We start from the raw sequence: 26,156 nt of genomic DNA, 5'->3' as shown, positions 1-26,156 counted from the left end.
TAATTACATAAGACACAAGGATAAAGAAGTGCAAAACAATGTCCATCAGGTGGGGGTTAAGCAACCGAGATAAAGCAACCTCAAAGTTTTGTTCACTTCACATCCAGCCATACAGTCCCTAGCGACTGAATTCACGGGAAGGTAAATAAACCGAAAGAGCATTGCAATTACTTCATATGCATAAACGGCTTAATCTCAAGCTCTTCCAGCGGATGAATCTCATATGTGCTTGAAACGAATATACAGTCTGATACTATCTCAAGAGCATGAAATATGAATACTATGGACATGAATACACATGCCCAATATAAGGTCAGTTCTCCACCATATAAGAAACAAATGCAAGCACACCACAGAAACAAACGCCAAGTCACCAACAATGTTCAATCAAAACACAATCCTATACCAAGCTGTTTCTTTTGCAACAACAGGCTTCTCACAATATTCCCAGATGGACAATCTCATATAACCTTGCTGGGGAAACCTATACGCATCGCGATTATGGTTGAAACTTTTAGATGCTGCAAAGCCTACCCTGAATTTTTTTACTAGAAAATGGTTAACAACAAGTGATTAATTATACCAGTCATCAAATATATTCTTAAATTCTATAATTGCAGTTTGTATCTGAAAAACAGTGATCAGCTTCTAAAAATATTGCTCAAGGCGAACATCCAAGAGAATAACCAACTGGTATTAACAAAAAATGTACACACGACACTTGACAATACCATTATCCCCAGGTGGCTCAGGTTGTTTGCTAGGTTAGTAAGCAAAGATGAACTTTCTGTGTACTCCAGTGCTCGTTAAATCTTAAGATATGTCTTCATTTTACTAGGTTCCTTATAGATGCACCACCCAGGCACCCACATGGCCACATCTTGACTATAAAACTACGTACCAGCCTACCACCGCATGCAAAACCAGGCTAAAATTCATTTTAACACATCTTCCAAATTCTACAGTAGGATCAATCGTTCCTACTCAAATAGATAAGTTGGCCAAAATCTCATCCAATGCAGTGACCTGTAATTTTAATGTCATTAGTGGATTCCAACCAAACAACAGATGATTATGTTGAAAAATATCAAGGTAGTGGCCAGGAATTTAAAATTTATTACTAGGTTCCAATTGAGCATCAAGCTATGAAGGTGAATAAGAGCAAGAATAAGCACTCTATTTCATACTCCTACCAACTAAAAATGTACGGAAGCACACTCGTTGATACAACTATTGCCAGCCGGATCACATTTTTTTCACACCATAACTTATCAATTTCCGAGGTTAGTAAGCCTCAATGGACTTCCTATGTGCTCAGGTGCTCCTTAAAACCAGCCATGTATCTCCCTTTCCAAGATTCTTTTGAGATGCATGTGCATTAAACTGACAAATTGCAACTAACATATGGACCGTAATGTAACACCAGGTAATTCCCCACAAAAATATGAAAGAATCATCCAAACAATCTTTTGAGGAGCATTCACCTCAACAAGCCAGCCTGACCAACATAGTTACCACTACAGGTAGACAAGATCCCAATCCCTAAACGAGAGCCAGTTTTTCTTTTGACTGGTGAATTCTTCTTCTACTTAATTGAAAGGCAGAGCTCCTACCAGTTGCCCAATTTTATTTTATTTTCAATTTTAGCATAAGGATTCCCTATTTCACAGCAGGATCCATTTTAATATGAGGTTAGCATATTTTCCACAAACAATCAGATATATTCATTCCTATGATACCTATCCAACCTAGCATGATGGTGAATGGAAGTAAGAAGAATAATTGACCTTATTTCATATTAACTCAAAATTCATGGATGCACACTTGCCAAATATTACCTCTGTTCCAAAATACCTTGCATATTAGGTTTCCTCAAGACAAGTCTTTGAATTAACTTTCATGTATGTAACTTTTGTGATAGAAAATCATAACCACAAATAAGTATTTGGAATATGAATCTAATGAAATCAATTTTTATGTCACAAAAAATATATATATGAATAGAGTAATTATTGACCAACGGCTTGTCCTAACGAAACCTAATAAGCTATGTATTTTGGAATGAAGGGAGTACAATTATCATCAACTCATTATGTGGATCAAGTTACCAGGCAGCAAAACTTGGGCTTGTAAGCATTGATGAATCTATGTGTGCTCAAGTGCTGCCTAAACCTGCAACCTAACTTCATATTCCCAAATTCTCTAGAGCTGCATGTGCACTAATATTCACACCACATCTAGTCATCTAGGCCATAACAGTTTCACACCAGGTAACTATAGATAAAGAAAGTTCTCTCGACACCTCTTTGGACAAACTTAAGCCACAGCTAGCCAGCGTGAAGCAAAAGAAAATCACACTACTTAATCTAAGATACAAAAATCTATTTTAACACAACAGTTCTCCATTTCCAGAAGTTTACCGAAATGGCGACCAAATTATAACAAAACGAGTAAAATCATAGCATGAATTCCTCACTACTGTGCAGCAAGGCACCCCATTTATTACACCAAGACCACACATTGCTCACACGAGATTAGAGAAAGATAAAAGCAAAGAAGTAACACTTGCGGTAGAGAAACGGGGAGAAATGATGATGCCTTCTACCACTACAGCTTGTACTTGTAGCGCGCGACCTCGGATTCGTTGGGGAAGAACCCCATGAGGCGTCCGGCGGAGTTCTGGTAGGCGTACATGAACCCTCCGAGGACCCCGATGAGGCCCCCCGTCACCATCGACGGCCCGCGGATCCCCGGCTTGATCCCTGCGAGCACCCCCCAAGAACGCGGATTTGAGCCTCCGGGGGCGAAGCGAAAGAGGACGGCCGTACGGGGAGGAGGTCAGGGGCTAGGAGGACGTACCGGAGAGGTAGCCGACGGTGACGGAGACGGCGGAGATGGTGGAGAGGCGCATGTAGTCGAGCGCGGAGAAGTTGCCGACGACCTTGGTGAAGGCGGGGTTCCGATCCACCACCGGGTACTCCGGCTTCACTGACGCGGTGATGTCGGTGTTCATCGCGCAGCCGCGGGGCTCGATTCGCTCCTTCCGGCGGGCGGCGCGGCGGCAGATTTGGTCGCTGGGAGGAGGAGGAGGTCGAGATTCAGGTGTGGTTCTCGGGCTCTCTCACTGGGAGAGACGCGAGAGTAGTGGGGGCGCTGTGTGTGGTAATGGGCTGGGCTTGATGCAGCCCAAGATCTGAAACACAGGCCGGCTTGTTTGCACTTCCTTGTAAGTGACGTTCGGCCCGGCCTACTACTACTCGTCGGAAACCCCTAAAAAAACTACTCATAGAGTCTACGAAGCCTCTCTCGCCTCGCTTTTGAAACATTATTTTGGGAAAAGCGAATAAAAATTTGAGAATCCGAATTATTTATGAACTTTCCTTTTTTTGAAATTGTGAACAATTTTTTGAAAATTATGAATAAATTTCGAAATTTCAATATTTTTGGAAAAGAACACATAATTTGAATATTTTTACTTTTTGGAAATTGGGCTTTTTAGAATAATGTGAACTAAAATTGATTTTTTAAAATTATTTAAAAAATATCACATGCCCTAGTCCAGTAAGCATGGTTCAAAATCCCTTACCCACTTGTCCATGTCCTAATTGTATCGTCGCTTATCCTTCTTTTTACCCTTGCCTAGATGGACCGAACGTTGGAGCCACCAATGCTTGAAATTTCAGCGAGGCAAGCGGAAGCACTGTCAACAAAGGTGCACAGATTCATGGATGCTTTGGTCATACTGGAAACAACCACACTCTGTTTCTTTTAATTTCGCATGGATTTGTTTCAAGTCAAAATTCATAAAGTTTGACCATGTTTGTAGAAAAAATATCAACATTCAGAATACCAAAAAATATATTATTAGATGCATCATGGAATTAATTTTCGTACTATATAACTTTAAAATTTTAGATGTTAAATTTTTTTATATAAATTATATCAAATTTTACAAATTTTAACTTCCTTGAAATTTTATACTCAGAGTAAAAAGAAACGAAGGGAGTACATACTAAAAATTAATCTCTAAAAAAAATCAAAACGACACACGTCAGGCACCCACACCGAGTATGCATCGCGCGCACACACAAAGCACTCAAGGACATATACAACAGTCAACCACGCAGCGGAAACAAGCCCGCATTAGCACACATGCTCCTCGAGACGTTCACGGGAGATCAAATCTTGACTTGACATGGCGCAAATCTCCCCGGCAACGGCGCCAGAAATCCTTCTTGCTACCTCTTGAGTATGCGTTGGTTTTCCCTTGAAGAAAAAAGGGTGATGCAGCAAAGTAGCGTAAGTATTTCCCTCAGTTTTTGAGAACCAAGATATCAATCCAGTAGGAGACTACACGCAAATCCCCTAGTACCTGCACAAACAATTAAGAACCTTGCAACCAACGCGATAAAGGGATTGTCAATCTCTTCACGGTCACTTGCAAAAGTGAGATCTGATAAAGATAATAAGATAAATATTTTTGGTATTTTTGTTGTATAGATTGGAAAGTAAAGATTGCAAAATAAAATAGAGCGGAAACTTATATGATGGAAAGTAGACCCGGGGGCCATAGGTTTCACTAGTGGCTTCTCTCATGATAGCATATATTTACGGTGGGTGAACAAATTACTGCCGAGCAATTGATATAAAAGCGCATAGTTATGAGAATATCTACGCATGATCATGTATATAGGCATCACGTCCGTGTCAAGTAGAACGAAACGATTCTGCATCTACTACTATTACTCCACACATCGACCGCTATCCAGCATGCATCTAGAGTATTAAGTTCATAAGAATAGAGTAATGCATTAGGCAAGATGACATGATGTAGAGGGATAAACTCAAGCAATATGATATAAACCCCATCTTTTTATCCTCGATGCCAACAATACAATACGTGCCTTGCTGCCCCTACTGTCACTAGGAAAGGACACCGCAAGATTGAACCCAAAGCTAAGCACTTCTCCCATTGCAAGAAAGATCGATCTAGTAGGCCAAACTAGACCGATAATTCAAAGAGACTTGCAAAGATATCAAATCATGCATATAAGAATTCAGAGAAGAATCAAATATTGTTCATAGATAAACTTGATCATAAACCCACAATTCATCGGATCTCGGCAAACACACCGCAAAAAGTATTACATCGAATAGATCTCCAAGAACATCGAGGAGAACTTTGTATTGAGATCCAAAGAGAGAGAAGAAGCCATCTAGCTAATAACTATGGACCCGAAAGTCTGTGGGAAACTACTAACACATCATCGGAGAGGCTATGGTGTTGATGTAGAATCCTTCCCTGATCGATTCCCCCTCCGGCGGAGCGCCGAAAAAGGCCCCAAGATGGGATCTCACGGGTACAGAAGGTTGCGGCGGTGGAAAAGTTGTTTCGTGGCTCCCTAAGATGTTTTTAGGGTATAAGAGTATATATAGGCGAAAGAAGTAGGTCGGTGGAGCTACGAGGGGCCCACGAGGGTGGGGGCACGCCTACCCCCTGGGCGCGCCTCCCTGCCTCGTGGCCGTCTCGTTACTTCCTTGACGTTCACTCCAAGTCTCCTGGATTGCGTTTGTTCCAAAAACGATCCTCGCGTTTCATTCCGTTTGGATTCCGTTTGATATTCCTTTTCTATAAAACACTGAAATAGGCAAAAAACAGCAACTGGCACTGGACCTCCGGTTAACAGGTTAGTCCTAAAAATAATATAAAAGTGCATATTAAAGCCCATTAAACATCCAAAACAGATAATATAATAGCATGGAACAATAAAAAATTATAGATACGTTGGAGACGTATCAACATCCCCAAGCTTAATTCATGCTCGTCCTCGAGTAGGTAAATGATAAAAACAAATTTTTTGATGTGGAATGCTACCTAACATAATTTTCAATGTAATTTTCTTTATTGTGGCATGAATGTTCAGATCCAAAAGATTCAAGACAAAAGTTTAATATTGACATAAAAATAATAATACTTCAAGCATACTAACTAAGCAATTATGTCTTCTCAAAATAACATGGCCAAAGAAAGTTCATCCCTACAAAATCATATAGTTTGGTCATGCTCCATTTTCGTCACACAAAAATGCTCTCATCATGCACAACCCCGATGACAAGCCAAGCAATTGTTTCATACTTTAGTATTCTCAAACTGTTTTAACTTCCACGCAATACATGAGTGTGAGCCATGAACATAGCACTATGGGTGGAATAGAATATGATAATGGGGGTTGTGTGGAGAAGACAAAAAGAAGAAAGTATCACATTGACGCGACTAATCAACGGGCTATGGAGATGCCCATCAATTGATGTCAATGCAAGGAATTGGGATTGCCATGCAACGAATGCACTAGAGCTATAAATGTATGAAAGCTCAACAAAAGAAACTAAGTGGATGTGCATCCAACTTGCTTGCTCATGAAGACCTAGGGCATTTGAAGAGGCCCATTGTTGGAATATACAAGTCAAGTTCTATAATGAAAATTCCCACTAGTATATGAAAGTGACAAAATAAGAGACTCTCTATCATGAAGACCATGGTGCTACTTTGAAGCACAAGTGTGGCAAAAGGATAGTAGCATTGTCCCTTCTCTCTTTTTCTCTCATTTTTTTGGGCCATCTTTTTTATTTGGCCTTTCTCTTTTCTTTTATTTGGCCTTCCTCTTTTTTTCCCTCACATGGGACAATGCTATAATAATGATGATCATCACACTTCTATTTATTTACAACTCAATTATTACAACTCGATACTAGAACAAAATATTACTCTATATGAGTGCCTCCGGCGGTGTACCGGGATGGGCAATGAATCAAGAGTGACATGTATGAAAAATTATGCATGGTGGCTTTGCCACAAATACGATGTCAACTACATGATCATGCAAGGCAATATGACAATGATGAAGTGTGTCATAATAAATGAAACGGTGGAAAGTTGCATGGCAATATATCTCGAAATGGCTATGGAAATGCCATAATAGGTAGGTATGCTGGCTATTTTGAGGAAGATATAAGGAGGTTTATGTGTGATAGAGCGTATCGTATCACAGGGTTTGGATGCACCGGCGAAGTTTGCACCAACTCTCAAGGTGAGAAAGGGCAATGCACGGTACCGAAGAGGCTAACAATGATGGAAAGGTGAGAGTGCGTATAATCCATGGACTCAACATTAGTCATAATGAACTCACATACTTATTGCAAAAATCTACAAGTCATCAAAAACCAAGCACTACGCGCATGCTGTTGGAAATATGCCCTAGAGGCAATAATAAATTGGTTATTATTATATTTCCTTGTTCATGATAATCGTTTATTATCCATGCTAGAATTGTATTGACAGGAAACTCAGATACATGTGTGGATACATAGACAACACCATGTCCCTAGTAAGCCTCTAGTTGACTAGCTCGTTGATCAATAGATGGTTACGTTTCCTGACCATGGACATTGGATGTCGTTGATAACGGGATCACATCATTAGGAGAATGATGTGATGGACAAGACCCAATCCTAAGCCTAGCGCAAGATCGTGTAGTTCGTTTGCTAAGAGCTTTTCTAATGTCAAGTATCATTTCCTTAGACCATGAGATTGTGCAACTCCCGGACACCGTAGGAAAGCTTTGGGTGTACCAAACGTCACAACGTAACTGGGTGGCTATAAAGGTGCACTACAGGTATCTCCGAAAGTGTCTGTTGGGTTGGCACGAATCGAGACTGGGATTTGTCACTCCGTGTAAACGGAGAGGTATCTCTGGGCCCACTCGGTAGGACATCATCATAATGTGCACAATGTGACCAAGGAGTTGATCACGGGATGATGTGTTATGGAACGAGTAAAGAGACTTGCCGGTAACGAGATTGAACAAGGTATCGGGATACCGATGATTGAATCTCGGGCAAGTAACATACCGATTGACAAAGGGAATTGTATACGGGATTGATTGAATCCTCGACATCATGGTTCATCCGATGAGATCATCTAGGAGCATGTGGGAGCCAACATGGGTATCCAGATCCCGCTGTTGGTTATTGACCGGAGAGTCGTCTCGGTCATGTCTGCGTGTCTCCCGAACCCGTAGGGTCTACACACTTAAGGTTCGGTGACGCTAGGGTTGTAGAGATATTAGTATGCGGTAACCCGAAAGTTGTTCGGAGTCCCGGATGAGATCCCGGACATCACGAGGAGTTCCGGAATGGTCCGGAGGTAAAGATTTATATATGGGAAGTCTTGTTTTGGTCACCGGAAAAGTTTCGCGCATTATCGGTATTGTACCGGGAGTGCCGAAAGGGGTCCGGGGGTCCACCAAGGGGGTCCACCAGCCCCGGGGGGCCACATGGGCTGTATGGGTGTGTGCCTTGGCCTATATGGGCCAAGGGCACCAGCCACAAGAGGCCCATGCGCCAAGAGATAAGGGAAAGGGAGAGTCCTAAAGGGGGAAGGCACCTCCGAGGTGCCTTGGGAAGGATGGACTCCTCCCTGGCCGCACCCTTCCTTGGAGGAAGGGCCAAGGCTGTGCCCCCCCTCTCCCTTGGCCCTATATATAGTGGGGGGGAGGGAGGGCAGCAAACACCTAAGCCCTGGCACCTCCCTCTACCTCCCGTGACACATCTCCCTCCTCCCGCAGCGCTTGGCGAAGCCCTGTTGGAATCCCGCTACTTCCACCACCACGCCGTCGTGCTGCTGGATCTCCATCAACCTCTCCTCCCCCCTTGCTGGATCAAGAAGGAGGAGACGTCGCTGCTCCGTACGTGTGTTGAACGCGGAGGTGCCGTCTGTTCGGTGCTAGGATCATCGGTGATTTGGATCACGACGAGTACGACTCCATCAACCCCGTTCTCTTGAACGCTTCCGCTCGCGATCTACAAGGGTATGTAGATGCACTCCTTCCCTCTCGTTGCTAGTAAACTCCATAGATTGATCTTGGTGATGCGTAGAAAATTTTGAATTTCTGCTACGTTCCCCAACAGTGGCATCATGAGCTAGGTCTATGCGTAGTTTCTATGCATGAGTAGAACACAAAGTAGTTATGGGCCTCGATTTTGTCAATTTACTTGCCGTTACTAGTCTTATCTTGATTCGGCGGCATCGTGGGATGAAGCGGCCCGGACCGACCTTACACGTACTCTTACGTGAGACAGGTTCCACCGACTGACATGCACTAGTTGCATAAGGTGGCTAGCGGGTGTCTGTCTCTCCCACTTTAGTCGGATCGGATTCGATGAAAAGGGTCCTTATGAAGGGTAAATAGAAATTGGCATATCACGTTGTGGCTTTTGCGTAGGTAAGAAACGCTCTTGCTAGAATCCCATAGCAGCCACGTAAAACATGCAACAACAATTAGAGGACGTCTAACTTGTTTTTGCAGGGTATGCTATGTGATGTGATATGGCCAAAAGGATGTGATGAATGATATATGTGATTTATGAGATTGATCATGTTCTTGTAATAGGAATCACGACTTGCATGTCGATGAGTATGACAACCGGCAGGAGCCATAGGAGTTGTCTTAATTTATTGTATGACCTGTGTGTCAATGAATAACGCCATGTAATTACTTTACTTTATTGCTAACCGTTAGCCATAGTAGTAGAAGTAATAGTTGGCGAGACAACTTCATGAAGACACGATGATGGAGATCATGATGATGGAGATCATGGTGTCATGCCAGTGACGAAGGTGATCATGCCGCGCCTCGAAGATGGAGATCAAAAGGCGCAAGATGATATTGGCCATATCACGTCACTTTATGATTTGCATGTGATGTTTATCATGTTTACATCTTATTTGCTTAGAACGACGGTAGCATAAATAAGATGATCCCTCACTAAAATTTCAAGAGACGTGTTCCCCCTAACTGTGCACCGTTGCGAAGGTTCGTTGTTTCGAAGCACCACGTGATGATCGGGTGTGATAGATTCTAACGTTCGAATACAACGGGTGTTGACGAGCCTAGCATGTACAGACATGGCCTCGGAACACATGCGAAACACTTAGGTTGACTTGACGAGCCTAGCATATACAGACATGGCCTCGGAACACAAGAGATCGAAAGGTCGAACATGAGTCGTATAGTAGATGCGATCAACATGGAGATGTTCACCGATGATGACTAGTCCGTCTCACGTGATGATCGGACACGGCCTAGTTTGACTCGGATCATGTATCACTTAGATGACTAGAGGGATGTCTATCTGAGTGGGAGTTCATTAATCAGATGAACTTCATTATCATAAACATAGTCAAAAGGTCTTTGCAAATTATGTCATAGCTTACGCTTTAGTTCTACTGTTTAAGATATGTTCCTAGAGAAAATTTAGTTGAAAGTTGGTAGTAGCAATTATGCGGACTGGGTCCGTAAACTGAGGATTGTCCTCATTGCTGCACAGAAGGCTTATGTCCTTAATGCACCGCTCGGTGTGCTGAACCTCAGCGTCGTCTGTAGATGTTGCGAAACATCTGACATACACGTTTTGATGACTACGTGATAGTTCAGTGTGTGATGCTAACGGTTTAAAATTGTGGCACCAAAGACGGTTTTTGAAACGTCGCAGAACATATGAGATGTTCCGAAGACTGAAATTGGGATTTCAGACTAGTGCCCACGTCAAGAGGTATGAGACCTCTGACAAGTTTCTTAAGCCTGCAGACTAAGGGAGAAAAGCTCAATCGTTGAGCATGTGCTCAGATTGTCTGAGTGCCACAATCGCTTGAATCGAGTGGGAGTTAATCTTCCAGATGAGATAGTGATGGTTCTCCATAGTCACTGCCACCAAGCTATAAGAGCTTCGTGATGAACTATAACATATCAGGGATAGATATGATGATCCTTGAGCTATTCGCGATGTTTGACACCGCGAAAGTAGAAATCAAATAGGAGCATCAATTGTTGATGGTTAATAAAACCACTAGTTTCAAGAAGGGCAAGGGCAAAAGGGATACTTCATGAAACAGCAAATCATTTGCTGCTCTAGTGGAGAATCCCAAGGTTGAACCCAAACCCGAGACTAAGTGCTTCTGCAATGAGGGGAACGGTCACTGAAGCAGAACTACCCAAGATACTTGGTAGATGAGAAGGCAGGCAAGGTCGACAGAAGTATATTGGATATACATTATATGAATGTGTACTTTACTAGTACTCCTAGCAGCACCAGGGTATTAGATACCGGTTCGGTTGCTAAGTGTTAGTAACTCGAAATAAAAGCTGCGGAATAAACGGAGACTAGCTAAAGGTGAGATGACGATATGTGTTGGAAGTGTTTCCAAGGTTGATGTGATCAAGCATCGCATGCTCCCTCTACCATCGAGATTTGGTGTTTGCGTTGAGCATGATTGGATTATGTTTATCGCAATACGGTTATTCATTTAAGGAGAATAATGGTTACTCTGTTTATTTGAATAATACCTTCAATGGTCTTGCACCTAAAATGAATCTCGATCGCAGTGATACACATGTTCGTGCCAAAAGATACAAAATAGTAATGATAGTACCACATACTTGTGGCACTGCCATTTGAGTCATAATGGTATAGAACGCATGAAGAAGCTCCATGTAGATGGATCTTTGGACTCGCTCGTTTTTGAAAAGATTGAGACATGCGAACCATGTCTATTGGTATATATGCATGAAGAAACTCCATGCAGATGGATCGTTTGGACTCACTTGATATTGAATCACTTGAGACATGCAAATCATACCACATGGACAAGATGACTGAAAGGCCTCCTTTTCAGTAAGATGGAACAAGAGAGCAACTTGTTGGAAGTAATACATTTTGATGTATGCAGTCCAATGAGTGCTGAGGCATGCAGTGGATATCGTTATGTTCTTACTTCACAGATGATTTGAGTAGATGCTGAGTGTATTTACTTGATGAAACACAAGTCTGAATTATTGAAAGGTTCAAGTAATTTCAGAGTGAAGTTGAAGATCGTCGTGACAAGAGGATAAAATGTCTGTGATATGATCATAGAGATGAATATCTGAGTTACGAGTTTGGCACACAATTAAGACATTGTGGAAAGTGTTTCACAATTAATACCGCCTGGAACACCACAGTGTGATGGTGTGTCCGAACATCATAACTGCACCCTATTGGATATGGTGCATACCATGATGTCTTTTATCGAATTACCACTATCGTTTATGGGTTAGGCATTAGAGATAACCGCATTCACTTTAAAAGGGGCACCACGCAATTCCGTTGAGACGACACCATTTAGATAAATCTAAGTTGTCGTTTCTTAAAAGTTTGGGGCTGTGATGCTTATGTGAAAAGGTTTCAGGCTGATAAGCTCGAACCCAAAGCAGATAAATGCATCTTCATAGAATACCCAAAACAGTTGGGTATACCTCCTATTTCAGATCTGGAAGCAAAATTAATTGCTTCTAGAAATGAGTCCTTTCTCGAGGAAAAGTTTCTCTCGAAAGAATTGAGTGGGAGGATGGTGGAGACTTGATAAGGTTATTGAACCGTCACTTCAACTAGTGTGTAACAGGGCACAGGAAGTTGTTCATGTGGCACCTACACCAATTGAAGTGGAAGCTTATGATAGTGATCATGAAACTTCGGATCAAGTCACTACCAAACCTCGTAGGACGACGAGGATGCGTGCTACTTCAGAGTGGTACGTGATCCTGTCTTAGATATCATGTTGTTAGACAATACTGAACCTACGAGCTATGGAGAAGCGATGGTGGGCCCATATTCCGACAAATGGTTAGAAGCCATGAAATCCGAGATAGGATCCATGTATCAGAACAAAGCATGGACTTTGGTGAACTTGCCCGATGATCGGCAAGCCATTGAGATAAATGGATCTTTAAGAAGAAGACAGACATGGACGGTAATGTTACCGTCTATGAAGCTCGACTTGTGGCAAAGAGTATTTTCACAAGTTCAAGGAGTTGACTACGATGAGATTTTCTCATTCGTAGCGATGCTTAAGTCCGTCGGAATCATGTTAGCATTAGCTGCATTTATGAAATCTGGCAGATGGATGTCAAAAACAAGTTTCCGTACCAGTTTTCATAAGGAAAGGTTGTATGTGATACAATCAGAAAGGTTTTGTCGATCCTAAGGATGCTAAAAGGTATGCTAGCTCCAGCGATCCTTCCATGGACTAGAGCAAGCATCTCGGAGTCAGAATATACGCTTTGATGGAGTGATCAAAGTTTGTTAGAAACTTGTATTTACAATAAAGTGAGTGGGAGCGCTACAACATTTCTCATAAGTATATGTGAATGACATATTGTTGATCCGAAATGATGTAAAATTTCTGGAAAGCATAAAGGGTTGTTTGAAAGGAGTTTTTCAAAGGAAGACCTGGATAAAGCTGCTTACATATTGGGCATCAAGATCTATAGAGATAGATCAAGACGCCTGATGATACTTTCAAAGAACGCACACCTTGACATGATTTTGGAAGAGTTCAAAGTAGATCAGCAAAGAAGGAGTTCTTGGCTGTGTTACAAGGTGTGAGTATTGAGTAAGACTCAAGACCTGACCACAACAGAAGAGAGAGAAAGGACGAAGGTCGTCCCCTATGATTTAGACGTAGGCTCTACAATATGCTATGTTGTGTACCGCACATGAAGTGTGCCTTGCCATGAGTTGGTCAAGGGGTACAATAGTGATCCGGGAATGGATCACATGACAGCGGTCGAACTTATCCTTAGTATCTAGTGGACTAAGGAATTTTCTTGATTATGGAGGTGAAAAGGAGTTCGTCGTAAAGGGTTACGTCGATGCGAACTTTGACACTAATCCGGATGACTCTGAGTAGTAAACCGGATTCGTATAGTAGAGAAGTTATTTGAAATGGCTCCAAGTAGCGCGTGGTAGCATCCACAAGATGACATAGATATTCGTAAAGCACACACGGATCTGAAAGGTTCAGACCCGTTGACTAATAACCTCTCTCACAAGCATAACATGATCAAACCAGAACTCATTGAGTGTTAATCACATAGTGATGTCAACTAGATTGTTGACTCTAGTAAACTCTTTGGATGTTGGTCACATGGTGATGTGACCTGTGAGTGTTAATCACATGGTGATGTGAACTAGATTATTGACTCTAGTGCAAGTGGGAGACTGTTGGAAATATGCCCTAGAGGCAATAATAAATTGGTTATTATTATATTTCCTTGTTCATGATAATCGTTTATTATCCATGCTAGAATTGTATTGATAGGAAACTCAGATACATGTGTGGATACATAGACAACACCATGTCCCTAGTAAGCCTCTAGTTGACTAGCTCGTTGATCAATAGATGGTTACGGTTTCCTGACCATGGACATTGGATGTCGTTGATAACGGGATCACATCATTAGGAGAATGATGTGATGGACAAGACCCAATCCTAAGCCTAGCACAAGATCGTGTAGTTCGTTTGCTAAGAGCTTTTCTAATGTCAAGTATCATTTCCTTAGACCATGAGATTGTGCAACTCCCGGATACCGTAGGAATGCTTTGGGTGTACCAAACGTCACAACGTAACTGGGTGGCTATAAAGGTGCACTACAGGTATCTCCGAAAGTGTCTGTTGGGTTGGCACGAATCGAGACTGGGATTTGTCACTCCGTGTAAACGGAGAGGTATCTCTGGGCCCACTCGGTAGGACATCATCATAATGTGCACAATGTGACCAAGGAGTTGATCACGGGATGATGTGTTACGGAACGAGTAAAGAGACTTGCCGGTAACGAGATTGAACAAGGTATCGGGATACCGACGATCGAATCTCGGGCAAGTAACATACTGATTGACAAAGGGAATTGTATACGGGATTGATTGAATCCTCGACATCATGGTTCATCCGATGAGATCATCGAGGAGCATGTGGGAGCCAACATGGGTATCCAGATCCCGCTGTTGGTTATTGATCGGAGAGTCGTCTCGGTCATGTCTGCGTTTCTCCCGAACCCGTAGGGTCTACACACTTAAGGTTTGGTGACGCTAGGGTTGTAGAGATATTAGTATGCGGTAACCCGAAAGTTGTTCGGAGTCCCGGATGAGATCCCGGACGTCACGAGGAGTTCCGGAATGGTCCGGTGGTAAAGATTTATATATGGGAAGTCTTGTTTTGGTCGCCGGAAAAGTTTCGCGCATTATTGGTATTGTACCGGGAGTGCCGAAAGGGGTCCGGGGGTCCACCAGCCCCGGGGGGCCACATGGGCTGTAGGGGTGTGCACCTTGGCCTATATGGGCCAAGGGCACCAGCCCCAAGAGGCCCATGCGCCAAGAGATAAGGGAAAGGGAGAGTCCTAAAGGGGGAAGGCACCTCCGAGGTGCCTTGGGGAGGATGGACTCCTCCCTGGCTGCACCCTTCCTTGGAGGAAGGGCCAAGGCTGCCCCCCCTCTCCCTTGGCCCTATATATAGTGGGGGGGAGGGAGGGCAGCAAACACCTAAGCCCTGGCGCCTCCCTCTCCCTCCCGTGACACATCTCCCTCCTCCCGCAGCGCTTGGCGAAGCCCTGTTGGAATCCCGCTACTTCCACCACCACGCCGTCGTGCTGCTGGATCTCCATCAACCTCTCCTCCCCCCTTGCTGGATCAAGAAGGAGGAGACGTCGCTGCTCCGTACGTGTGTTGAACGCGGAGGTGCCGTCTGTTCGGCGCTAGGATCATCGGTGATTTGGATCACGACGAGTACGACTCCATCAACCCCGTTCTCTTGAACGCTTCCGCTCGCGATCTACAAGGGTATGCAGATGCACTCCTTCCCTCTCGTTGCTAGTAAACTCCATAGATTGATCTTGGTGATGCGTAGAAAATTTTGAATTTCTGCTACGTTCCCCAACACATGCTACTAGGGGGATAGATTGGTAGGAAAAGACCATCGCTCGTCCTCGACCGCCACTCATAAGGAGGACAATTAAAGAAACACCTCATGCTTCAAATTTGTTACACAACGGTTACCATACGTGCATGCTACGGGACTTGCAAACTTCAACACGAGTATTTCTCAAATTCACAAGTACTCAACTAGCACAACTTTAATATTACCATCTCAATATCTCAAAACAATCATCAAGTATCAAACTTCTCATAGTATTCAATGCACTCTATATGAAAGTTTTTATTATACCCATCTTGGATGCCTATCATATTAGGACTAATTTTATAGCCAAAGCAAATTACCATGCTGTTCTAAAAGACTCTCAAAATAATATAAGTGAAGTATGAGAGATCAATAATTTCTATAAAATAAAACCACCACCGTGCTCTAAAAAGATATAAGCGAAGCACTAGAGCAAAATTATTTAGCTCAAAAGATATAAGTGAAGCACATAGAGTATTCTAATAAATTCCGATTCATGTGTGTCTCTCCCAAAAGGTGTGTACAACAAGGATGATTGTGGTAAACTAAAAAGCAAAGACTCAAATCATACAAGACGCTCCAAGCAAAACACATATCATGCGGTGAATAAAAATATAGCCTCAAGTAAAGTTACCGATAGATGAAGACGAAAGAGGGGATGCCTTCCGGGGCATCCCCAAGCTTAGGCTTTTGGTTGTCCTTGAATTTTACCTTGGGGTGCCTTGGGCATCCCCAAGCTTAGGCTCTTGCCACTCCTTATTCCAAAATCCATCAAATCTTTACCCAAAACTTGAAAACTTCACAACACAAAACTTCAACAGAAAATCTCACGAGCTCTGTTAGTGTAAGAAAACAAACTACCACTTTAAGGTACTGTAGTGAACTCATTATTTATTTGTATTGGTGTTAAACCTACTGTATTCCAACTTCTCTATGGTTCATACCCCCCGATACTAGCCATAGATTCATTAAAATAAGCAAACAACACACGAAAAACAGAATCTGTCAAAAACAGAACAGTCTGTAGTAATCTGTATCAAACGCATACTTCTGTAACTCAAAAGATTCTGCAAAAATAGGATGGCCTAGATAATTTGTTTATTGATCTACTACAATTGGAATAAGTATTTTATCACGTTCTAGTGATTAAGAAAGTTTCTGACTTTTTTAGCAAGATCAAGTAATTATCATCCAAGAAGATCCTATAGGTTTTACTTGGCACAAACACTAATTAAAACATAAAACCAAATCTAACCAGAGACTAGATGAATTATTTATTACTAAACGGGAACAAAAAGCAAGGAACAAAAATAAAATTGGGTTGCCTCCCAACTAGCGCTATCGTTTAACGCCCCTAGCTAGGCATAAAAACAAGAATAGATCTAGGTATTATCATCTTTGGTATGCAATCCATATGTGGCTTTCATAATAGATTCATAAGGTAATTTAATTTTCTTCCTAGGAAAGTGTTCCATGCTTTTCCTTAATGGAAATTGGAATCTAATATTTCCTTCTTTCATATCAATAATTGCACCAATCGTTCTAAGGAAAGGTCTACCAAGAATAATAGGACATGTAGGATTATCTATATCAAGAACAATGAAATCTACGGGCACATAATTCCTATTTGCAACAATACGAACATCATTAATTCTTCCCATAGGTTTCTTAATGGTGGAATCCGCAAGATGCAAATTTAAAGAACAATCATCAAATTCACGGAAACCTAGCACATCACACAAATTTTTTGGAATCGTGGAAACACTAGCACCCAAATCACACAAAGCATAGCATTCATGATCTTTAATCTTAATTTTAATAGTAGGTTCCCACTCATCATAAAGTTTTCTAGGGATAGAAACTTCTAATTCAAGTTTCTTCATAAGATTGCATTAAAGCATCAACGATATGTTTAGTAAAAGCTTTATTTTGACTATAAGCATGAGGAGAATTTAACACGGATTGCAACAAGGAAATACAATCTATAAAGAGAAATTATCATAATTAAATTCCTTGAAATCCAAAATAGTGGGTTCATTGCTATGTAAAGTTTTAACCTCTTCAATCCCACTTTTACCAATTTTTGCATCAAGATCTAAAAACTCCGAATCATCGGGACGCCTTTTAACTAAAGCTGACTCATTTCCAGTCCCATCTTTATCAAGATTTATATTGGAAAACAAAGATTTAATAGGGGACACATCAATCACTTTTAGATCTTCATCATTATTATCATGAAAACTAGAAGAACACGCTTTCACAAAGCAATCTTTTTTAGCACGCATCCTAGCGGTTCTTTCTTTGCACTCATCAATGGAAATTCTCATGGATTTGGGAGACTCATTGATATCATGCTTAGGTGGAATAGATCTAAGTTTCAAAGAATCAACATCAAGAGAAATTCTATCCACGTTCCTAGCCAACTCATCAATCTTAAGCAATTTTTCTTGAAGCAAAGCATCGAAATTCTTTTGCGAATTCATAAATTCTTTAACACTAGTCTCAAAATCAGGGGGCATCTTATTAAAATTTCCATAAGAGTTGTTGTAGGAGTTACCATAATTATTAGAGGAATTACTAGGGAACGACCTAGAATTAAAGTTTCCTCTATACGCGTTGTTACCAAAATTGTTCCTACCAACAAAATTCACATCCATAGATTCATTATTATTCTCAATCAAAGTGGACAAAGGGATATCATTAGAATTAGAAGAAACACTCTTATTATCAAACAATTTCATAAGTTCATCCATCTTTCCACTCAAAACATTAATCTCTTCTACCGCATGAACCTTTTTACTAGTAGATCTTGCAATATGCCATTGAGAATAATTAACCATAATATTATCTAGGAGTTTAGTAGCTTCTCCTAAAGTGATTTCCATGAAAGTGCCTCTCGCGGCCGAATCTAAAAGATTTCTAGAAGCAAAATTCAATCCAGCATAATTTTTTTGTATAATCATCCATAAATTCAAACCATGTGTAGGGCAATTATGTATCATTAATTTCATCCTCTCCCAAGCTTGTGCAACATGCTCGTGATCAAGTTGCTTAAAATTCATAATATCATTTCTAAGAGAGATGATCTTAGCGGGAGGAAAATACTTAGAGATAAAAGCATCTTTGCACTTATTCCATGAATCAATACTATTTTTAGGCAAAGAAGAGAACCAAGTTTTAGCACGATCTCCAAGCGAAAACGGAAATAGCTTCAATTTAACAATATCATTATCCACATCTTTCTTATTTTGCATATCACACAAATCAACAAAGTTGTTTAGATGGGTAGCGGCATCTTCACTAGGAAGGCCAGAAAATTGATCTTTCATGACAAGATTCAATAAAGCAGCATTAATTTCAATAGATTCGGCATCGGTAATAGGAGCAATCGGAGTGCTAATAAAATCATTGTTGTTGGTATTGGAAAAGTCACACAATTTAGTATTATCTTGAGCCATCATGACAAACAATCAATCCAACACGCAAGCAAACAAGAAGCAAGCGAAAAGGGATGAACGGAAAAAGGGCAAATAAAACGGCAAGGGTGAAGTGGGGGAGAGGAAAACAAGAGGCAAATGGCAAATAATGTAATGCGAGGGATAAGAGTTTGTGATGGGTACTTGGTATGTCTTGACTTGTGCGTAGATCTCCTCGGCAACGGCGCCAGAAATGGCTAGTTGACGGGAGATCAAATCTTGACTTGACTTGGCACAAATCTCCCCGGCAACGGCGCCGGAAATCCTTCTTGCTACCTCTTGAGCATGCGTTGGTTTTCCCTTAAGAGGAAAGGGTGATGCAGCAAAGTAGCGTAAGTATTTCCCTCAGTTTTTGAGAACCAAGGTATCAATCCAGTAGGAGACTACACGCAAATCCCCTAGTACCTGCACAAACAATGAAGAACCTTGCAACCAACGCGATAAAGGGGTTGTCAATCCCTTCACGGCCACTTGCAAAAGTGAGATCTGATAAAGATAATAAGATAAATATTTTTGGTATTTTTGTTGTATAGATTGGAAAGTAAAGATTGCAAAATAAAATAGAGCGGAAACTTATATGATGGAAAGTAGACCCGGGGGCCATAGGTTTCACTAGTGGCTTCTCTCATGATAGCATATATTACGGTGGGTGAACAAATTACTGCAGAGCAATTGATAGAAAAGCGCATAGTTATGAGAATATCTAGGCATGATCATGTATATAGGCATCACGTCTGTGTCAAGTAGACCGAAACGATTCTACATCTACTACTACTACTCCACACATCGACCGCTATCCAGCATGCATCTAGAGTATTAAGTTCATAAGAATAGAGTAACGCATTAGGCAAGATGACATGATGTAGAGGGATAAACTCAAGCAATATGATATAAACCCCATCTTTTTATCCTCAATGCCAACAATACAATACGTGCCTTGCTGCCCCTACTATCACTGGGAAAGGACACCGCAAGATTGAACCCAAAGCTAAGCACTTCTCCCATTGCAAGAAAGATCAATCTAGTAGGCCAAACTAAATCGATAATTCGAAGAGACTTGCAAAGATATCAAATCATGCATATAAGAATTCAGAGAAGAATCAAATATTGTTCATAGATAAACTTGATCATAAACTCACAATTCATCAGATCTCGGCAAACACACCGCAAAAAGTATTACATCGAATAGATCTCCAAGAACATCGAGGAGAACTGTGAATTGAGATCCAAAGAGAGAGAAGAAGCCATCTAGCTAATAACTATGGACCCGAAGGTCTATGGTAACTACTCACACATCATCGGAGAGGCTATGGTGTTGATGTAGAAGCCCTCTGTGATCGATTCCCCCTCCGGCGGAGCGTTGGAAAAGGCCCCAAGATGGGATCTCACGGGTACAGAAGGTTGCGGCGGTGGAAAAGTGGTTTCGTGGCTCCCCCAGATGTTTTCTGGGTATATGAGTATATATAGGTGAAAGAAGTAGGTCAATGGAGCTATGAGGGGCCCACGAAGGTGGGGGCGCGCCTCCCTGCCTCGTGGCCGCCTCGTTGCTTCCTTGACGTCCACTCCAAGTCTCCTGGATTGTGTTTGTTCCAAAAACGATCCTCGCGAAGGTTTCATTCCGTTTGGATTCCGTTTGATATTCCTTTTCTATAAAACACTGAAATAGGCAAAAAAACAGCAACTGGCACTGGGCCTCCGGTTAATAGGTTAGTCCCAAAAATAATATAAAAGCGCATATTAAAGCCCATTAAACATCCAAAACAGATAATATAATAGCATGGAACAATAAAAAATTATAGATACGTTAGAGACGTATCAAGGGGTGGCTAATATTTTCCATGCTGGATGTGTTATTCTCACGATGAGTGTTTATTCACTTGTCATTGCATGGGAGTAAGGCAAAGGTTTTAGGGATCCCCAGTCCCGAAATGAAAAATGAATTTACTTTATGTTGTCAAATAATAAATTCCTTGAAAAGTGTTGGTATGGAGGAAGTATGGTGGAAGAAGGAATAAATTTTATTTTCTGTTTGGGACCGCCTATGATATATCTAGCATGGAAAGTGTTGGGAACTCTAAGTCGTTTTCGTTGGTGGGATGGATACACCTCCCAAAATGTTTTTATCTCTAAGTTTTTCGCTTTGAGCTCTGGCACCTCTACAAATCCCTACTTCCCTCTGCGAAGGGCCTTTCTTTTACTTTATGCAATTTTTTATTTTTGAATTTGAGTCTCCATCTTCTCTTATAAAAGCACCAACTAGGAGGCAATATGATCATACTTGAGTATTGGGTGTAGCTAATATGCGAGTGTGTTTCATGAATGGATCAATGGTTGAGCATGATGGGCTAGGGATAACTTATTTTAGCGTTGATATTTTGAAAGACATGGTTGCTTGTTGATATGCTTGAGTATTTAAATTGTCATGTCAAAACTAGACTATTGCTTTGAATCACATAAAAGTCCAAATGTCCATGCTATAAAGAAAAGAATATGATATGACATGTTAGGCAGCATTCCACATCAAAAATTCTGTTTTTATCACTTACCTACTCGAGGACGAGTAGGAGCTGTTATATTATCAATCTTGGATGTGTTATAATCATTTTATAGTCATTTTATATCATTTTATGGTACTAACCTATTGACATAGTGCCAAGTGCCAGTTGTTGTTTTCTGCATGTTTTTTTACATCACAGGAAATCAATATCAGACGGAGTCCAAATATAACGGAACTTCACGGAGAATTTTTATGGAACAGAAGACACATAATGGGCCCTGGCTGCGCCTAGGGGGTGCTCCGAAGAGAGCACAACCCACTAGGGCGCGCCAGGAGGCCCAAGCGCGCCTTGGTGGGTTGTGCCCACCTCGGGTGCCCCTCGGACCGCCTCTTTGCTCTATAAATACCCCAATATTCCCAAAACCCTAGGGGAGTCGACGAAATATTGATCCAGCCACCACAGAGTCCAGAACCACCAGATCCAATCTAGACACCATCATGGATGGGGTTCACCACCTCCATTGGTGCCTCTCCAATGATGCGTGAGTAGTTCTTTGTAGATCTTCGGGTCCGTAGTTAGTAGCTAGATGGCTTCCTCTCTCTCTCTCTCTCTCTCTCTCTCTCTCTCTCTCGCTGAATTCTCAATACAACGGTCTCTTGGAGATCCATATGATGTAACTCTTTTTGCGGTGTGTATGTTGGGATCTGATGAACTTTGAGTTTATGATCAGTTATATCTTTTTATATCCATGAAAGTATTTGAGTTTCTTTGATCTCTTTTATGCATGATCTACTATAGCCTCGTATTTCTTCTCCAATATTTGGGTTTTCTTTGGCCAACTTGATCTATTTATCTTGCAATGGGAAGAGGTGCTTTGTAGTAGGTTCGATCTTACGGTGCTTGATCCCAGTGACAGAAGGGGAACCGACACATATGTATCGTTGCTACTAAGGATAAAACGATGGGTTCTATCTCTACATAGATAGATCTTGTCTACATCATGTCATCGTTCTTATTGCATTACCCGTTTTCTCCATGAACTTAATACACTAGATGCATGCTGGATAGCGGTCGATGTATGGAGTAATAGTAGTAGATGCAGGCAGGAGTCGGTCTACTAATCTTGGACGTGATGCCTATATAATGATCATTGCCTGGATATCGTCATGATTATTTGAAGTTCTATCAATTGCCCAACAATAATTTGTTCATGCACCATTTGCTATTTTTCTCGAGAGAAGCCACTAGTGAAACCTACGGCCCCCGGGTCTCTTTCTCATATATTTGCCTTTATGATCTACTTTTCCTTTGCTTTTATTTTCAGATCTATTAAACCAAAAATACAAAAATACCTTGCTGCATTTTATTCTTATTTATTTTATTTGGCGTTCGATCTATCAATCTACTACAATTTTATCTCACGCCCGTTTGCCTATCTTGAGGCGCCGTTACCCGGAAGGGATTGACAACCCCTTTAACACGTCGGGTTGCGGGTAGTTGTTATTTGTGTGTAGGGGCTATTTACGTTGTGTTGCTTGGTTCTCCTACTGGTTCGATAACCTTGGTTTCATATTTGAGGGAAATACCTACCGTCTCTGTGCTGCATCATCCCTTCCTCTTTGGGGAAATACCGACGTAGTCCTAGCCGACATCAGCTGGTACCAGGCGCGCGGGGCCTGGTTGAGCCCATATAATGAGTGGGAAAGCAGGCACACATGATCGGGACATGCCGAATCAACAAACCCGGTGGGCTGCTGAAAAAAAACCTGCTCCTCGAGATGACCATGAAGAAAGGCGTCGGAGATGTCCATCTGATGAACCGGCCAGACACGAGAGATCGCAAGCTGTAAAACAGTGCGGATCGTCCCGGGCTTAACAACCGGAGCAAAAGTGTCGGGGAAGTCCACGCCGGTGCGTTGCCGGAAGCCACGAACAACCCAAAGCGCCTTATAGCGGTCAAGGGTGCCATCCGGGCGAAGCTTGTGTTTGAAGACCCACTTCCCGGTGATCACGTTGGCGTGCCGGGGTCAGGGAACAAGCTGCCAGGTCCGGTTCCTCTTCAAGGCATCGAACTCCTCCTGCATCGCAGCCATCCAGAGAGGATCATGAAGAGCGGCCCGAACCGAGGATAGTAGCGGAGATGGTGTAGACGTCGAGGCGGTGCAGACGTATTCGTCCGAGGTGTAACGTGAGCTCGGGCGGAAGACGCCCGTACGGGAGCGCGTAACCGGGCCGATCGCGGGACCAGCCGTGGGTGGAGGCCCGACAGGACCAGCCACGGGAGAGGCCGACCCATCAGACAGGGCTGGCGCGTCAGAAGGCGGGACGAGGCCACAACATCCACCGTCCCCGCAGGAGAGGCGGACCGAGCCGGAGACGAGGCCGTCGTGAAGGACGGCGAGGCCGCAGCATCGGGTGACGCCGACCCGGATGGTGAAGAGGACGCCCGAGGAGGCGTCGACACGGCCGCGGGCGAGGCCGGCCCATCGTGTGGAGGCACGGATGGGGGCGTCAAGCCCGAGGAGGCAGCCGCGGAAGGCCCCGACCCCGAGGAGGTCGCAGCGGGCGAAGGCACAGGAGCTGAAGGAAATATGCCCTAGAGGCAATAATAAAGTTGTTATTTATATTTCCTTATATCATTATAAATGTTTATTATTCATGCTAGAATTGTATTAACTGGAAACTTAGTACATGTGTGAATACATAGACAAAACAGAGTGTCCCTAGTTTGCCTCTACTTGACTAGCTCGTTAATCAAAGATGGTTAAGTTCCCTGACCATAGACATGTGTTGTCATTTGATGAACGGGATCACATCATTAGAGAATGATGTGATGGACAAGACCCATCCGTTAGCTTAGCATAATGATCGTTTAGTTTTATTGCTATTGCTTTCTTCATGACTTATACATATTCCTCTGACTATGAGATTATGCAACTCCCGAATACCGGAGGAACACCTTGTGTGCTATCAAACGTCACAACGTAACCGGGTGAGTATAAAGATTCTCTATAGGTGTCTCCGAAGGTGTTTGTTGGGTTGGCATAGATCAAGATTAGGATTTGTCACTCCGTGTATTGGAGATGTATCTCTGGGCCCTCTCAGTAAGGCACATCACTATAAGCCTTGTAAGCAATGTGACTAATGAGTTAGTTATGGTATGATGCATTACAGAACGAGTAAAGAGACTTGCCAGTAACGAGATTGAACTAGGTATGAGGATACCGACTATCGAATCTCGGGCAAGTAACATATCAATGACAAAGGGAATGACATATGTTGTTATGCGCTTTGACCGATAAAGATCTTCGTAGAATATGTAGGAGCCAATATGAGCATCAAGGTTCCGCTATTGGTTATTGACCGGAGATGTGTCTCGGTCATGTCTACATAGTTCTCGAACCCGTAGGGTACGCACGCTTAACGTTCGATGACGATTTGTATTATGAGTTACGTGTTTTGGTGACCGAAGTTTGTTCGGAGTCCCGGATGAGATCCCAGACATGATGAGGAGTCTCAAAATGGTCGAGAGGTAAAAATTCATATATTGGAAGGTTGTATTCGGACATCGGAATGGTTCCGAGTGATTCGGGTATTTTACCGAAGTACCGAGGGGTTACCGGAACCCCCGGGGGAAATATTGGGCCTTAGTGGAGAGAGAGGAGGGCCGCAAGGGGTGGCCGCGCCCCCCATGGCAGTCCGAATTGGACTAGGGGAGGGGGCGGCGCCCCCCTTTCCCTCTCCCTCTCCCTCTCCTTCCTTTTCCCTCCGGTGGAGAAAGGAAAGGGGGGGGGGGCGAATCCTACTTGGACTAGGAGTCCAAGTAGGACTCCCCCCATGGCGCGCCCCTCCTGGCCGCCGGCCTCCTCCTCCCCTCCTTTCTATACGGGGGCGGGGGCACCCCAAAGGCACATCAATTGTTCTCTTAGCCGTGTGTGGTGCCCCCTCCACAGTTTACTCCTCCGGTATAGTGTCGTAGTGCTTAGGCGAAGCCCTACGCGGATCACATCACCAACACCGTCACCACGTCGTCGTGCTGACGAAACTCTCCCTCGACCCTCTGCTGGATCAAGAGTTTGAGGGACGTCATCGAGCTGAACGTGTGCTGAACACAGAGGTGCCGTACGTTCGGTACTTGGATCAGTTGGATCGTGAAGACGTTCGACTACATCAACCGCGTTAATCTAACGCTTACGCTTTCGGTCTACGAGGGTACGTTGACACACTCTCCCCCTCTCATTGCTATGCATCTCCTAGATAGATCTTGCGTGAGCGTAGGATTTTTTTTGAAATTGCATGCTACGTTCCCCAACAGTGGCATCCGAGCCAGGTCTATGCGTAGATGATATGCACAAG

At 42.7% G+C, this 26,156-nt stretch overlaps 1 protein-coding gene across 1 annotated transcript; it reads right to left on the bottom strand.

Annotated features, from left to right (window-relative positions):
- Positions 1–2,382: 2,382 nt before the first annotated feature.
- On the bottom strand, positions 2,383–3,144 carry LOC123051958 (NADH-ubiquinone oxidoreductase 20.9 kDa subunit). The gene is made up of 2 exons (XM_044474973.1): positions 2,860–3,144; positions 2,383–2,762 (listed from the first exon to the last, which is right to left on the bottom strand). Exons 1-2 carry the CDS (start codon positions 3,011–3,013, stop codon positions 2,608–2,610), a joined length of 309 nt encoding a protein of 102 aa, XP_044330908.1. The 5' UTR covers positions 3,014–3,144; the 3' UTR covers positions 2,383–2,607.
- Between the last annotated feature and the right edge of the window lie 23,012 nt (positions 3,145–26,156).

Source organism: Triticum aestivum, chromosome 2D, assembly GCF_018294505.1.
Source record: "Triticum aestivum cultivar Chinese Spring chromosome 2D, IWGSC CS RefSeq v2.1, whole genome shotgun sequence".
In the NCBI taxonomy this organism is placed as follows: Eukaryota; Viridiplantae; Streptophyta; class Magnoliopsida; order Poales; family Poaceae; genus Triticum; species Triticum aestivum.
The sequence above is the reverse complement of the archived record's forward strand: the minus strand, read 5'-3'. Positions and strand labels throughout refer to the sequence as shown.

Coding starts and splice junctions, on each gene's coding strand:
- LOC123051958 (XM_044474973.1), bottom strand. CDS start 3,013: ATGAACACCGACATCACCGCGTCAGTGAAGCCGGAGTACCCGGTGGTG. Junction 2,763..2,859: donor CACCGTCGGCTACCTCTCCG/GTACGTCCTCCT, acceptor GGGTGCTCGCAG/GGATCAAGCCGGGGATCCGC.